The 14,597-nt window shown below is 39.7% G+C and overlaps 1 protein-coding gene across 1 annotated transcript in view; it reads right to left on the bottom strand.

Annotated features, from left to right (window-relative positions):
• Positions 1-14,597, bottom strand: part of LOC306759514 (insulin-like growth factor 1 receptor) — a gene marked incomplete at both ends in the record, with an annotated part of 51,604 nt that overhangs the window by 12,532 nt on the left and 24,475 nt on the right. Inside the window, 3 exons of the mRNA XM_079245183.1 lie at positions 1,684-1,828; positions 2,148-2,284; positions 2,486-2,789. Of these exons, the coding sequence (XP_079101309.1) occupies positions 1,684-1,828; positions 2,148-2,284; positions 2,486-2,789 (586 nt within the window). The remainder of the gene's footprint in view (positions 1-1,683; positions 1,829-2,147; positions 2,285-2,485; positions 2,790-14,597) is intronic.

The raw sequence follows: 14,597 nt of genomic DNA, 5'->3' as shown, positions 1-14,597 counted from the left end.
ACACCACCCAAAGACAAGCAAGTTAAGTCAACTGATCACAAGCGTAAATGGATGGTTGTCCCTTTGTGTTGGTTATGTGATGGACTGGTGACCTGTCCAGGGTGTACCCTGCCCTCACCTAATGATGGGACAGGCTACAGTTTCCCAACGACCTCTAAGCGGACAAAGCAGTATGGAAAATGAATGAATATACCTTATATCAGGGCAATTCATTTTGTTCCTATGAGAGTCGCAGCCCTGTAAGTTTTAATCAAATAGTTCCCACAACCCAAGAAGTTCTGCACAATGACTTGTTGAGTCAGGCGTGTTTGAGCAGGGAGACTTTAAAAAACTTGCTAGTCTGCTACCCTCATACGACCAAAGTGAGTAGCCCTGCCTTATATTTTGACACATGACCCTATAAATTTGAGAATAAAGCCAGCTCGCTTCCCAGACTTACCCATACAGATGAAGGAACGCTACGGTTAACTGGACATCTTTGAGACTGTTCTACCAGTCATTCCAGTCAATCATTTCATCCAATACAATATTAACATAAAAAAAAAACCTCTTTAACCAGCAACAACATGACTGTTGAACGTCACCTTGGTGTTAAAATGAGTGGCCAGTCATCCCCCTTTAATCAAATTCAGGTTCCTAATCCTTACCAACAGACTGACTGCAGGGTCTGCTGTGCCCTCAGTCATCTAAAGTCAGTCATTGCTGCATTCCTCTCAGGATGTTTCAGTCCAAAATGTTTTCATTTGTGGCTCCACCATGATGGAATGAGCCGCTAGGTGCCATAAAAGCAGAGGCGTGCCTTTCCTACCTCAAAAGAATATCCGGAAAACACATTTCTTCTGAGAAAACCTCATCTTTTAACACCTCCAGGGTCCTAACAAGCCAACCTGCACTTACTTTGCACTTCTGTACCTGCTCTAATTATATTCTGCAATGTAGGGAGATTTAGCACTTAATTATTGGGCAAAAGCTTATTTATGGCTGTACACAAGCATGCATGTTTTTCCTTTTTTACAACTGAATTATGCAAGACGAAATGTTAAAATAGATTTTTTAACTACAACCTTTAGATAAAACTCGAGACATCATGATCATGACATGAAAGGTTGTGTACAAGATATGTGGATTTAGAGACTTTAGTCATATTTTAGTTTTAAGACTACGGTTACCAAAACAAGTAAAGAAAAGACAAGGCAGGAGCACTGATATGGTGTCATGCTGTGAACACAAAAACAGCCCCACAACCCCTAAGCTGTGGAGTTAACCATCTGTCTGTACCTTAAGCTGGTTAGTATCTGTTTTTCTGTGACTTTAGAAGTTTTACTGTATCCTTCTATAGCAGGTAATAAAAATATAGCAGGTATAGTTGTAACAAGTAATAGTTGTATTTTAATATGGTCCTTTTTATGGTTACTTTACATTTACAAACTGTTTGGAAATGAGTATATTTTCATATGATTTTAGCTTAAAATAAACTGAAGTTTTAACTAAAATTATGGTGATTTATTTTTATACAGCAGATAGAAAAATATTACTATATGGGAGAAATTGTTTAAAAAAAAAAAAAGAAGAAAAGTCAATCAACTATAGGATTTACTAAAGGAGTGGTCGGAGATTAGATTTTGTGTTTGTGCTCGTGGTGAAGCATCTACATAAGCGTGTAGATCGAGTGTGAGATCGTACTCTTCTAGAAGGTTTTCTCCATCGATGTATCTGAGGCTGCGGAGGAAGGCCAGGGAGCTCAGAGTGTGTGAGTGTGTGATTTGAACATGACCGGTCACTCTCTGGATCAGACCCGTGAAACTCTCCAGCTCTGCCACCATGTTATCTAAACACACACATTCAAAAACAAACGTATTATTACTTTTCCACTCATATCTAATACTTTTGTAAAGTTTATCCACTTGTTTAGATTTGTAAAAGAAAAACTAGTAAAACTCAAATAACTGGGTTCTCATGGTTGCTTACATCCAAAAATAACACAAAATGGTTTGTCTTTTCCCTTGTGGTGTTTCCAGTTTACTTCCTCAAACTCCTCTCTAGACGGCTTGAATTGTATGTTACAGACTAGTTTTACGAAGTCTCTACACATGTCAGGAAACATCGGTATTGACGGTAGTGCTGCTGCGGTACACTGCAGTACTTACGGCCTCTGCGGATGTTGATATGCAGGTTGCCTTTCATAACTGTGCAGCCTTTGAGAGACTGGGCAGCATCCATGGAGTCAATGACCTTCCCCTCACACACTTTATCACACACACCGTCACAGGCTGTACAGTACATACTAGAGAGAGGAAGAGGGAGAGAGAGAGGTGGGAAGGAAAGACACGGTGTCGTTTTACTGGTAGATACTCATTTGCTCAAGCCCTTTAGCTTTTTTTCACATTTCTTTGAAGGACTGGAAGGTTTTAAAAGAGCATTTCAAAGAAGCAATTGCAAACTCTGAATTTGCAGTTTCTCTGCATCAGGATGAACAACAACCCACCTGTTGGGTGCAGATCTTGTGTATCCAGATGGACATTCAGATATGCACTCCCCTCCGTGGATGACGAAGCGGTCATAGTCTGGGTTGTGGACTTTAGAGCAAACAGTTTTATTGATGCAATGCCAGCCCTCGAACCTGAAGGTACCTTGAGGGCAGTCAGCCACGCAGCGTCCTTGGTGGTAGTAATGCACACATGCGGAACATGCAGTGTCACTATTGGGAACCGTGCAGCTGCCCAGGCATTGGGGATGGCAGCACTCGCCGTCTGATGTGCAAGCTCGCCGTCCACACTTCTCTGGGCACTCTGGTGACAAGACAAAGAGAAAGGAGGAAACGGATGAAAACTTTTGCATAATGTATTACATGTCAGATTATGATCAACAGTTTGTCCCAAATGTTATTTTTGACTCACTAAAACTGTGCAGGAATGTACTTATCAGCAGAGACTCATCTCTACCTGCAGTTCATCTTTTCATCCCGCAGCGTTTATTAACTTTTTCTTTTCTTTCACAAAAACACGACTGTTTGAGGAACCACATTAGAAAAAAGTTTAATGGACACAACCAATCAGAAGTGAAAGACAAAACTTTTCTACAGTCACTCAGGTTTTTCTTCTTCTTTTCTTAGGGGGAGTTAGTATGCATATGTCCTGCCTGTGGGCTGCATCTGATTGGTCAACAGCTAATTATAATGTAATTATAATGAGCAGTGAAGGTGGGCGTGAACGTGCACAACCTAGAGAAGATGACCAATCACTGAGTTTCTCCCCAGGATCCCACTAAAATCTTGAAGTAGAAAAAACTCTTTAAAACCAATAGTTTCTGTTGCCATGGAAACCGAACGTAAAGAGTGCTGGAAAACTCAAACATGCGTTTAGGTGATAAAAAACGGCACCACTCGTAGGTCTGATGAGTATTCAATACTATCACATTGTAGAAAGCTCAGACAACTAGAAATAGCATCATAGAGCCCCTTTAATAAATAACGTAAAATATAAGTAAAACAAATCACTGTATTAAAGACAAGTTGGTTCCACCTAGTAGACAGGAAAGATGACCAAAATTAGGTGACAGGAAACAAAAAAAAAAAGCCCCCAAATTTATTAAAAAAAAAAGAAAAGAACCCTGAGGGATTCGAGACACCATGACATCAATCTCATGTCTTATCTCATAAATACAGTTGTCTGCTTGTAGACCTCATTAGCAAAACCATATGAATGGCTATAAATCAATGAGTCCAACAGCGGACACAATGTCAGAATAAACTGCAGAAATTAGGAAAAAAAATTACTTCTATTTAGTACTGAAGTCCCTCTGCAAAATGTCAGGTCTGTTCACAGTTCTTGTCATCAGAAGGCATAACATTTTATCAGATAACCTGAAATGGAGCATTTTGCCCTTTTTGATGACAAAATAAAACTTTACGTATTTTAAAACTAAACAATTGCAGCATCTCAAACTTGTTGGACTTCCAGTTTTGTCTTTCTAAAGAGAATGTCTTTAGGTTTTTAAGTATCTGATCAAGCAAAAGTAGACTTCTGTAGAGGTGACCTTGAGGTTTTACGACATCTAGATCAAAGAATTTCAAGATATTTGATTGAGAATTGATCAGCAATTGCTTGGATGTCCTTAACATTTAAAAAAAGAAATGAAAAAAAACCCCCAAAAAACTACTTAAGCAAAAACAAAAGCATAAACAAACAAGCACCAACTCTCCTCTGCTTGAATAAACCTTTGGCATGACACTATTGGCTTCAGGCTTGAACAAATGATTTGCATTAACTGGAGAAAGACCGACATTGCACACACAAACACATGCACACCATCCCACACGAGAGCTTGTAAAACATCAAGAGCCACTCATGGGGAAGACGTGCAGTCTGCTTCAAATCCAAAACAACAAAATTAGTATATTTCTTTTGTCTAAAGAATGTAATTACAACCAACAAAACCATATTCAGTAAAACAAACTGGGAGTTCAGCTTATGCAGTAGTGAGCCAGCTGCAACTCATCCCGGATCCAGAGATAAAGGCCTCTCCACTCCGGGTTTTCCAGCATGCACCGCTATAAATAACTCCACCAGTTGCTGTGGTGTCCTTTTAAACTGGAGGATATTGTAAGTGATGGCTGGGAAAAACTGATTGAGGTTCTCAAGAAAGAAAACACTGCGCTGACAAGAGGAGCCACACCTCTGATTGGCCTTTCTTTTAACAGCAATGGAATTTAAATGAGGCGTGATGAAGTCGAAGGTGACTGCAGCTCATTTCACTAGCTGACACACACTTAAACCATTTCCTCACAGGTGAGCTTTCCACTCGTCTTTCCAATCAGTAAATAACTGATTCAACATGGCAGGTTCAGAGTGCACAGCGAGGTGCAGAAACAAACGCAGTGACAGAGACTAAATAAATCAGTGCACCAAGTTACAGCGGTGTTAGTTTGTGTTCTACAAGCAAAAAGGAACATGTACAGGCACACACAACTGGATGAGCTTATAAACCATCATTGTGACGACATCATCCACTTTGTTTAGCCAGAAGCTGTGTTCAAACAAACCAAACAAAGCAGAGCTTGTAGGAAATTGCGTGTCTTGTTTACAGGATGCTGAGTGATACAACGGCAAAACCTGTTATAACCTGCTGCTTTCATAAATCTGTCAGAGACAACAAGCTAAAGGAGAAATGCAGTCATGCTCTCGGATTTATATTTCAGTCGTTGCTCCTTTATTACACTGCAGTGACAAAGGCCTCACATACTGCAGTTCATAAGTTTGCTTTATGGTAACAACACTCACGCCATCGTAAACAAAGCAAACAAAAGACATTGTTGCCGCCACAAATAAAATTTTGGAGGAAAAATACCACTGAGGCAGATGCAGCAACTCCACCCACAGCAGTGGAGAAAATGGGAGGAAAGATGAAGTGCATGAGAAAGACATGGGAATAAACATCTGATTGGATCTCAGAGAAAAATCCCAGGATGACAGAGTTAACTTTGTTGTTCCCGTAGATAAGTAAAAACTGATTAGCTCTCCTGCTGTGTGGCGTGTTTGCTTTGCTCGACTTTGTTGTAAAGTTGCTGACATGCAGCTTTGTATCATGATTCACAATCATTTCTCACCCTTTGTGTGGGCTGTAAATCAGAGGGATTAAAGCCGTGTCTGACTCCTGCACACAGCTCCAGACTTACTTTTTGCATTGGTTGTATTTCTGTGCTTTACTTTCTAAATTGGGTGCACCAGTAAAAAAAAAAAAAAAAAAAAAAAAAAAAAAAAAAAGTTGGAGTTTAACCCAAATTCTCACAGCATCAAATCTGAGCATCTCATTGGTAGGATTTCCTTTGTTCATTTCACATATGCAGTCATGGAAAAGATACTTCGTTTCATGACTTTTTAAAATTTTTGTGAACAATAATGAAGTTTAGAAAAATATGCCTTTGATAAGTATAATTAAAAAAAAAAAAGACTAGGTTTGCAGAGCTGAATTAAACTAAACAATGTAAATATTGAAATGACTTGTGAGGATGTGCTACGGCTGATCGATTGTGACCAAACATAATCACGATTATTTTGACTGAAATTGAGATCTCGATTATTTAACACAATTATCAAGTATTTTTTAACAACGCTGCACTTTGTGGTTTTCTCGACTCCATGTCGTGCATTATAACCGTCTAATGCACGGTTCCGAGTTGTTTAATCCGCTTTTACTGCTTATACAGGAACTATTTTACGTTTGCCTCGATGTATGTTTTATGCCAAACAACCGCGTTTCTCTCATTCACCTGTTAAAAGACGGCTGATCTGAACCAACTGATTAACGCGTTGCTATGGTAACGCCTCGTAACAGAGGGATAAAATAGTGTTTAAATCGCTGAACTACATGTGCATTTATATGAAAATAATGCAGCCAGTTCTCACTGACAATGGTATAACCTATGTTGGAGTGAACTTCCACAACCTACTGCAGTTATTCTACATCGACCTGCAGCCGGAGTCGACTGAGACTGGCCGCCTGGGAGTGCTTTAGGACGGGAGAGGCTCCCGCTGCTCATTCCTTACAGTACCTGCAGAACAATATGTGCCTTCAAGTCAGTCGGCAAAACGCCAGAAAAGTCTCTAATAACTCCAGTAAAAGTTGCTAGATTTGTCGCTAGTCACTTTTAAAAAAAAAAAAGTCACCAGATTTAGCGAGAACAGTGTCTGAATGAAACCAAAGCGGCTGTGGGAGAAGTTTACAGCACAGCGCTGCAATGCCAGTGATGCTCGATTAGCAACTGAAGACAGTAGGAGAGGAAACTGCAAAGAGAAAAATAATCGCACCCTTTTATTGTTATGCTCATTGAAAACACAGATCGTTATTGAGATTAAAATCCGATTAATCGTCCAGCCCTGGTATGTGTAATTTCCCTCCACCAGATTGGCATTTAACCCTTTTCATGAGCATGATCTAAGTTGTCTAGAATTAGGTGAAAGGTCCTGCGATGGCCTAGCGACCTTTCCAGGGTGTACCCTGCCTCTTGGCTGCTAATCGCTGGGATAGGATTCAGTTTCCCAGTAGCCTTGAATTGGACTAAACGGTATGGAGAATGAACGACTGGAATGGATGAAAGAAAGAAAGAAAGCTCGTCTTGATGCTTCTTAGTCAGCATCAAGACGACGCTGACTAAGATCGTCAATTCATAAAAATGAACTGTTGCATTCATAAAAATTGTACATCCATGTTTTGTTTCTTTTTTTTATTTTTTTATTTTTATACAAAACAGTCTTTCTTTTGGTAGTTTGTCAAACATGATGGCCATTTTTCCCCTCTGATCTTCTTCAGGACAGCCTCAGGATGCAGAGAAACACACAGGGCGAGTTTGATGGAGACTTGTTGTCTGACGACACTCTTCCTCCTCAGCCAGCCAGTATGTTCTCAGCCCGATGCTTCACCAGAAACGGATGCAGCTTTTTGCTTTTCCAAAGCTGCGTTAGTGGGGAATTTCTTGTAAACTTTGGAGTTTCTGCCAGCCTGCCCGGAAGACTTAAACCCCGACAGTGCAGGTGACACCACGCAGACAGGAAGGGGTTAAAATGCATTTATATTAAATAAAAAAAAAAAAAATAAAGAAAATAAATAAATATAAAAATTTTTAAAACTTTTTTGTTTCTTGTGTTTGTTCACCGCAGATCTAAAGTCCTTGTAACATCTCTCTTGCTTCATATTTGTGTTGGCTGCTGTTGTGCATCATACTGTATGCATGATGGAAATGAACCAACTTCTTAGGCTTAGGAAAAGAGCAAAAAAGAAAAGTGCTTAGCCTTCCAGTGGGGCTGAAAAATGGATAAAAATATGCTTAGAGAGGTGAACAATGCTGACTAAGTGACATTAAAATAGAAATTTATTCATACTCAGAGGCTGGAAAACAGCATGAAGACTCCACCTTAACACTGCTGGTTCTTTTTTTCCCCCTTTAAATCAAAACTTCATGAAGACTAATCAAGCATGTTTTGATTGCAACCAGGATGTTAATGTTGCGTTCATAAAAATTCTTACCACGATACGGAAAACCTGAACCGCTAACAAGCTCCCAGCTAACACCCATGATCATTAACAATTCATTTGCATCTAATTTTGATGGCAAATCATTTGTTACCTGAATGTCAGCAGGAATATTTAATCTCCAAGGTTGAACTGAAAATAACTTGTTTAGCCCCCCCACAAAACATCATCCAAAAGCCAAAAATATTCCATGACATGTTAGCAATTTGTTGTTTTCCCCCCTGTCAGGCAATAACCAGGAGATGACCCACTATCCCACCTCCTCACTCACACAAAGCCAATCAGAGCCTCCACACTGCATGGTCCCACCAACCATTCAGCTGGCTGTTTGTGCTCAGCATGAGGAGACCAGAGCTGCATTTCTCTGGCACAGAATGTTCTTTCCCTGCTACGAGCCCCCTCCAGCCCCCTGACTCCATCTCACCCCTTGCCCTCTTGCAATAGAGTGGTGGGAGCTGGAAAGGTGTACTTTTGCAGAGTGACAACATATACCCTAAGGCTGGTGGAGAAGCAGGGAGAAGGCAAGAATCTTTATCTAGAGTTTGGTGCAGGCTGGAGCTGCTGGTCTGTCACTTCCTAAATACAACTGAGATTGACAGCGAAGGGTGGGCCGACGTGGAGGGGTCAGTGGGTACGCAACCGTGCACATCAGCATTCCTCTGGTTGTCTGCAACGTAGTGGATCCCAGCTTTTATCCTCCTCACTTCACAATTATGCAGTTGTAACACATGTGCTGCAATCCTAAAATTTTTCTACATGTTATGACAAAAAAATGTTATGACGACAACAAAAAGTTGAAATCAGTCAGACTGGGCTCTGAGCTTTTTTTACTGAGCTCACACTAGGAACAAAGTATGGGTGATATCTGGCTGAGCGCATGTGAAAATAGAGCAGGGACCAGTGTTACAGGCATAGACCGTATATGAAAGATGGACGGAGCCTCTGGCGGTAAAAAGTGAAACCTATGCGGAAGTGCCAAAAATTGCAGTTCCCCCCTTCATCCGATAGGGGCTCCAAAACAGAGAGTCCCCACAGACTCCCATGTTAAAAATGCCAACTTCACAGCAGTAATAAACATGTTTACAGCCTGGTTAAAAAAAATAAATAAAATTTTTTTTTAGTAGGTCATGTTTACTTTCATGACAACTGTGGGGGCAGTGAATTTTTTTCCTAACTCCTCCTTTAAGAGGTACTTTCATATCGAAATTTGGCACATTTAGGGGCGTGTCCTTTTGATTGACAGGTACTCAATAGCCTGCTTCAAGATAAGGAATTTAGAAGAACTGTAGTTTTTAGCCGGTTAACAGCGTCACTTAGCTTTAGGCTGTCTACCTCCGTTAGCTGGTTAGCGCCAGGTTAGCTTGGTTAGCTCTTAGCTACAGGCAGGATAGAGTTCGTTGAATGTCAATCACCCACCCCCATGCTCACAGCCACCTCTTTGCCCATTTTAGTACTTTCCAGGAGAGACGGCACATGTGACGTTGCCAAGATGGTGACGGTAAGAACCGCCCACTGAGCCTCTATTCAGCTCTTCAGAAACCTACATGTGACGTCATGAAGGCTCAGTCCATCTTTTTATAGTCTATGGTTACTGGTGACATCTGTAATCTCCTCTTTACCGCATGCTTGTACTTTGCTTCCCACTATTCAACCCATACTGCAGATGCATCAAAAATGCATAGTGTTACATAAACACAAAAAGTCATTATTCGAGATTACCAGTAGCATCATGTCATCTCTAATGTGCTAAAACGCAAAACAGCAATTCATACAAACTGTTTGCACTGTCCCCTGCTTTCAATCCAGGTACCACACCTGCATATGTAAAATAATGAGAACTTGCTCCAAATATGTTTGTTTGTTTGTGCTTAACTCAAAGTGTCACTGTTATAACGGCTTTAGAGACTAATGTAAACAGGCCTGCAGCTCAGAAGAGGGAGATGGACATCAGTGTGGGCATGCATATGACAGAGGGAGATGATGGAGGTGGAGCAGGCTGATTATATAAGGACATGCAAAACAAGTGGCGCATATAGAGCCTGGAATGGGTTTAAAAGTGACATAGACATATGTAAGACACACTAAAGATAATGTGTCTTACATATGTATAAAATACAGACTGATGTGTCTGGAGACACACAAGTTAAAAAAAAATCATGAAAAACTAAGCCAGTGGGAAACTGGATGGTTAAAATTTAAGACCGTAAAGACTAGGAGAACATCAACATGATAAAACTAACAATAATGACTAGATAAAGAATAGAAATCACATATTTAAGCAAAATAACTATGAAGCAATATTACTGTCAATAATAAAAAGCAGCCTTTTTTTCACCCTGCTATCCCTTAAATCTGATTATGCCATGATTAAAAATGAATTATATACTAGGGGTGGGAAATCAAATTGAAAAAAAAAAAGATGAAATATTGGGATTTCTTGATTCGCAATTTTAAAATATATTTTTTTTAAATATAATTTTACTTTTAAAATAAATGCAATACATGATAATTTTTTGTCAATTTTATTGTTTTAATTGATCTTTTTACCTGTCTTTTTGAGCATTATAGCAGCAGAATGATGGTTTGGCCACTGTTGTTTTTTCCTAATTGAAACTTAGAAAAATGACGAACAAAAACACTTTTGTACATTTAAAAAAAAAAAAAAAAAAGCAGGCGTTATTTCACCCTACTGTCTCTAAAATCTGCTTATGTCATGATTAAAAATGAATTATATACACAGACTAATAATGTTTCCTTACGTATATTTCACATTATTGGTCAAACAAGTAAATCCAGGCATTGTCAGAGTTCGGGGAGTGAAGTGCAACAGTCTCTTCAGTAAAGAAAGCCAAAAGATGCTGTCAGTTTTGTTATCGGGCATTGTTGGCGGTCTATTTAAGATATCTGCCTACTTGGTCTAAACAATGGAAAGTTTCCCGACACAGCAGATTGCACCCGTATGTCTGTTTGTTTATAAAGCTTGCTCTACTGGACTCTATTCTGGTGATGTCAGCACTTGCATTAACCTTTAAAGAGGAGCTGGTTAATAATAATCTACAAATCAGATCAGATTTATTTAAAAGAAGGGGGAGGAACGGGTGGGGGTAGTTGTTTCACCAATAAAAGTGGGAAACAGGTACAACATATTGACCTATAGCTTCAGCTCATAGGCTAATGGTTACTATAAATGTCTATCACTTGGTCTAAAAGTAAATCAGTGTGAGCACTAGTATTAGTAAATTAAAGCTCTTCGGTGAATGCTCTATCTGCTTCTTTTTAACCCAACCAGAAATATCATTCCAGCAGGAAACCATGCAGGAAAATACACACCACTCAACAACCAAAAGGTGGCAAAATTCCTTAGTTTTGTCTCATTGCAGATCTTTATCAGCAAACACTTATTTCTAAAAGAGTACAACACATTAAAAGGAAAAGATGTCCGTAGCTTTGCATAAAATGAAAAATGTTGCTTGTTTATTACAATTTACTTAAGATCAGCTGTTCAAGTAAAAGATGAAATCCCTTGTTTTCAGCCTCCATCCCAGGTGTAATAGAAACATGATGTCCCATATACAGACAGACAGTTGCTGTAATAAATATCCAGGTTTTATCAGCGTACCACCCAACAGTGAAGCAGAGTAACAGATAAAAGCAGAAATCCAGACAGACAACAACACAGCTGATTCAGAAACACTGATAGACATCTGCATTCGCTTTGATTCAAGCTGTGCAAACAACAAACCGTTGGTCAGGATGTTACAGGTTTCACCGACAACACACACTCAGCAGTTTGAACATTAACTAGTTTTGTGCTTTTGTTTAATCGACAAAACACCCTGTGACAGAGCCGACATGTTTATATCGGATAACTCACTTCTGTTTATGTTCATTTTCTTCTTCATAACAAACCCTGTCACAAGTAGGGCTGGGCGATATGAGCAAAACCTCATATCACAATATAGCTAATTTTATATCCCCGTAACGATATACATAAAAATCTAAAATCGTTTGTGCAATTTTGTGACAGTCATCAGTTATTTATCAGATGTGCTTGGCAACGGCAGTAGCGATCCCCTTCCATCTTGGGGAACTATGGCAGGATGGCATTTCACGGGTAAAATTATGAGCTCTTTTGCCACCACTTGACGCTGCTTTTGAGGCTTTTGATCGTTGACCCTATTCTTTATTCTTTGTAATGATTCTTGCGCAGGTGATAAAGTTAGTTGTGTTGGAGTTCGTTGTTGGGACTGTGAGCTAGTCTGTTGACGGTTCCATGTCCGTCTTTTTATATCCAAACGGCATCCATGCGACAGAAGATTCCCATCTTTTATGAACAAGCTCATCAGTTTGGGTCGGCTGGTCATTTTTTTGTGAATTATCCTGCTCTGAAACACATCTGTTACAGTCTTTCTCCATGTTTGTTTATTTCTTGCAGCGTGCATGCCACAAAGTGCATCTAGATGTAAAATACTGCAGTAAAGCACCTTATTGTGGCGTAAATGATAGTCTCGTATGAAACTATACATATTTTTTATCGTCCAAACGATATATATCGTCATATTGCCCAGCCCTAGTCACAAGTTTACTGCAATAATCAGAGACCCACTCATATGAAAACTAAAAAATCTGTTTAAAAATCTCAATGATACAAGTCTATCAATAATATCTATTGATATCTCTAGCCCTCAAACACCATGAGGATCCAGAAAAAAGTGTTTCCCAAGAAGAGGAAATAGTTCACTATTAAACCTCCTTCATCTTCAGGCAAAAAACCAGGACCTTCACAATCCAGTTCAAAGAAAGGCAGCGTCATAGGAGAACGCATTAACAAACTTTTTCCAGCACAGCAAGACATTAATAATGATCTTTATAATGATGCTTTTATCTTTGGTTGCTAGCACCTGAATTTTTTGTCACACAGTGATGAGACAGACATCTTAGGGCACATTCACATCAACCTTTTTTTATTCGAATCTGAGTCCGTTTACTCGGAAAGTCTGCTTCGTTTGGGGAAATGTGAAGGCACCAAACGAATTCTGATTCGGACCGAAGAACTGGACTCGGTACGCCTTCAAACGCAGGTCTCGGCCCATTTTAAGCAGACCAAATACAAGAAGCGAACTACAAAAAAAAAAAAAAAAAAAATCACTTCCTGCATTTGATGTGCCATTGCATTGTGGGTAAATACATAGCGATCGCATTAAGGGTCCTCTCCTTGTTGTGCATACTGTTATTGTTGCAGTGTATTTCTGTAGTAGACTTGCACGAGACTAAATAAAAACCTCAAAACAATGCTTTATTTAACTCACAACAGAGTTTTCTTCATGCAGGTCTCGTCCTCTCTTTTGCTACATACTAGTGCAGCGCCACCTTTGGTGGGAATGGGGATATATTATTGTAAAGGTTTGGAGCATTTGACCAAAGTGCATCGTGAATGCAATCTCGATCTGAATGGATACACCTCCCTACAACGAAGCCGAATCCCCAATCAGACAGAGTCTAGCGGACTATCCTGATGTGAATGCACCCTTCCTAATCAGTCTCTGCTTTCATATGACAACTTTGTTGGGTTTGCTGGTAGTGTGGAGATTAGCAGAAGCTCTAAAGTGGACAGTGCTGTTCTCATCTTTTTGTTACATTCCCAGATAACCAGCTGATTTGTCGCAAGTGTACCTGTAATTGGGATTGAAGTATCTTTAATGGTCAAATCTGATTCTATTTTGGTTTAATAAGTTTTACAGTGAACATCTGGTTAAAAAAAGCATCATAATGACCTGCTACGAGCTGGTGCTCCACGGATGAGAAACCTGAATGTGACTGAATTCAACAGAAGCCACCAAAGTGCCAGATAACTGATGAGAAACTGAAGCAACTGAGGTTTCCACACTCTGTTTTTCATGGCTTTTGAGGGTTTGGTGTCTGCAGCTAAATATGTGGATCCACTGAGTGTGGTAAGATTTCCACCCAATTTCTTAACTTCACACACTCAAAAGTCCTCCTCCCAGTGTGTCCCAGTGTTCTGGCTGAATTGGGCAGTAATATACAAAAAGCACAACAACATCAATGCATCCAGTCTTGTCCAAAGAACAGTTTGGTCAAGTTCACTTCCTAAAATTCAGAAAACCAGCCAGTCAAAAATGAGTGTGTGTGTGTTGGTCCAGGTCTATTACCCATGCTGTGGCGACCTCAAGCTGTTTACAAAGTCATGTTACAGGCAGTCTTCCTTAATTTAAACAACAGATCTTTAATACAAGTAAACAACTGGAGTTTTATAGAAGAAAAGTTAGATCAAAAGTAATTCGCCCTTCCCTTTGATGTGAGGCGTCCTGCTAGAGATGTGGTGTCCAACTTCCTGTTGGTAATTACAGTCTGCTCAAGGCGAAAAACACCAACAGAGCAGAATTTCTACCAATGTACCAATCCATGTTTTTCTCTTTGCTTTATCCTTTTCAGCTGTACTTGACAATCTTCATTACTTTAACCCTTTCTTACACTCCTTCAAAAAGAATGACCTCTGTCTCATCCAAGATCAGCGATAGCATCAACAGAACCCAGACCCCGGACGACAA

This window comes from Telmatherina bonti (genome assembly GCF_933228915.1).
Source record: "Telmatherina bonti genome assembly, chromosome: 1".
Lineage (NCBI taxonomy): Eukaryota > Metazoa > Chordata > Actinopteri > Atheriniformes > Telmatherinidae > Telmatherina > Telmatherina bonti.
This window is presented reverse-complemented; position numbering and strand designations above follow the sequence as displayed.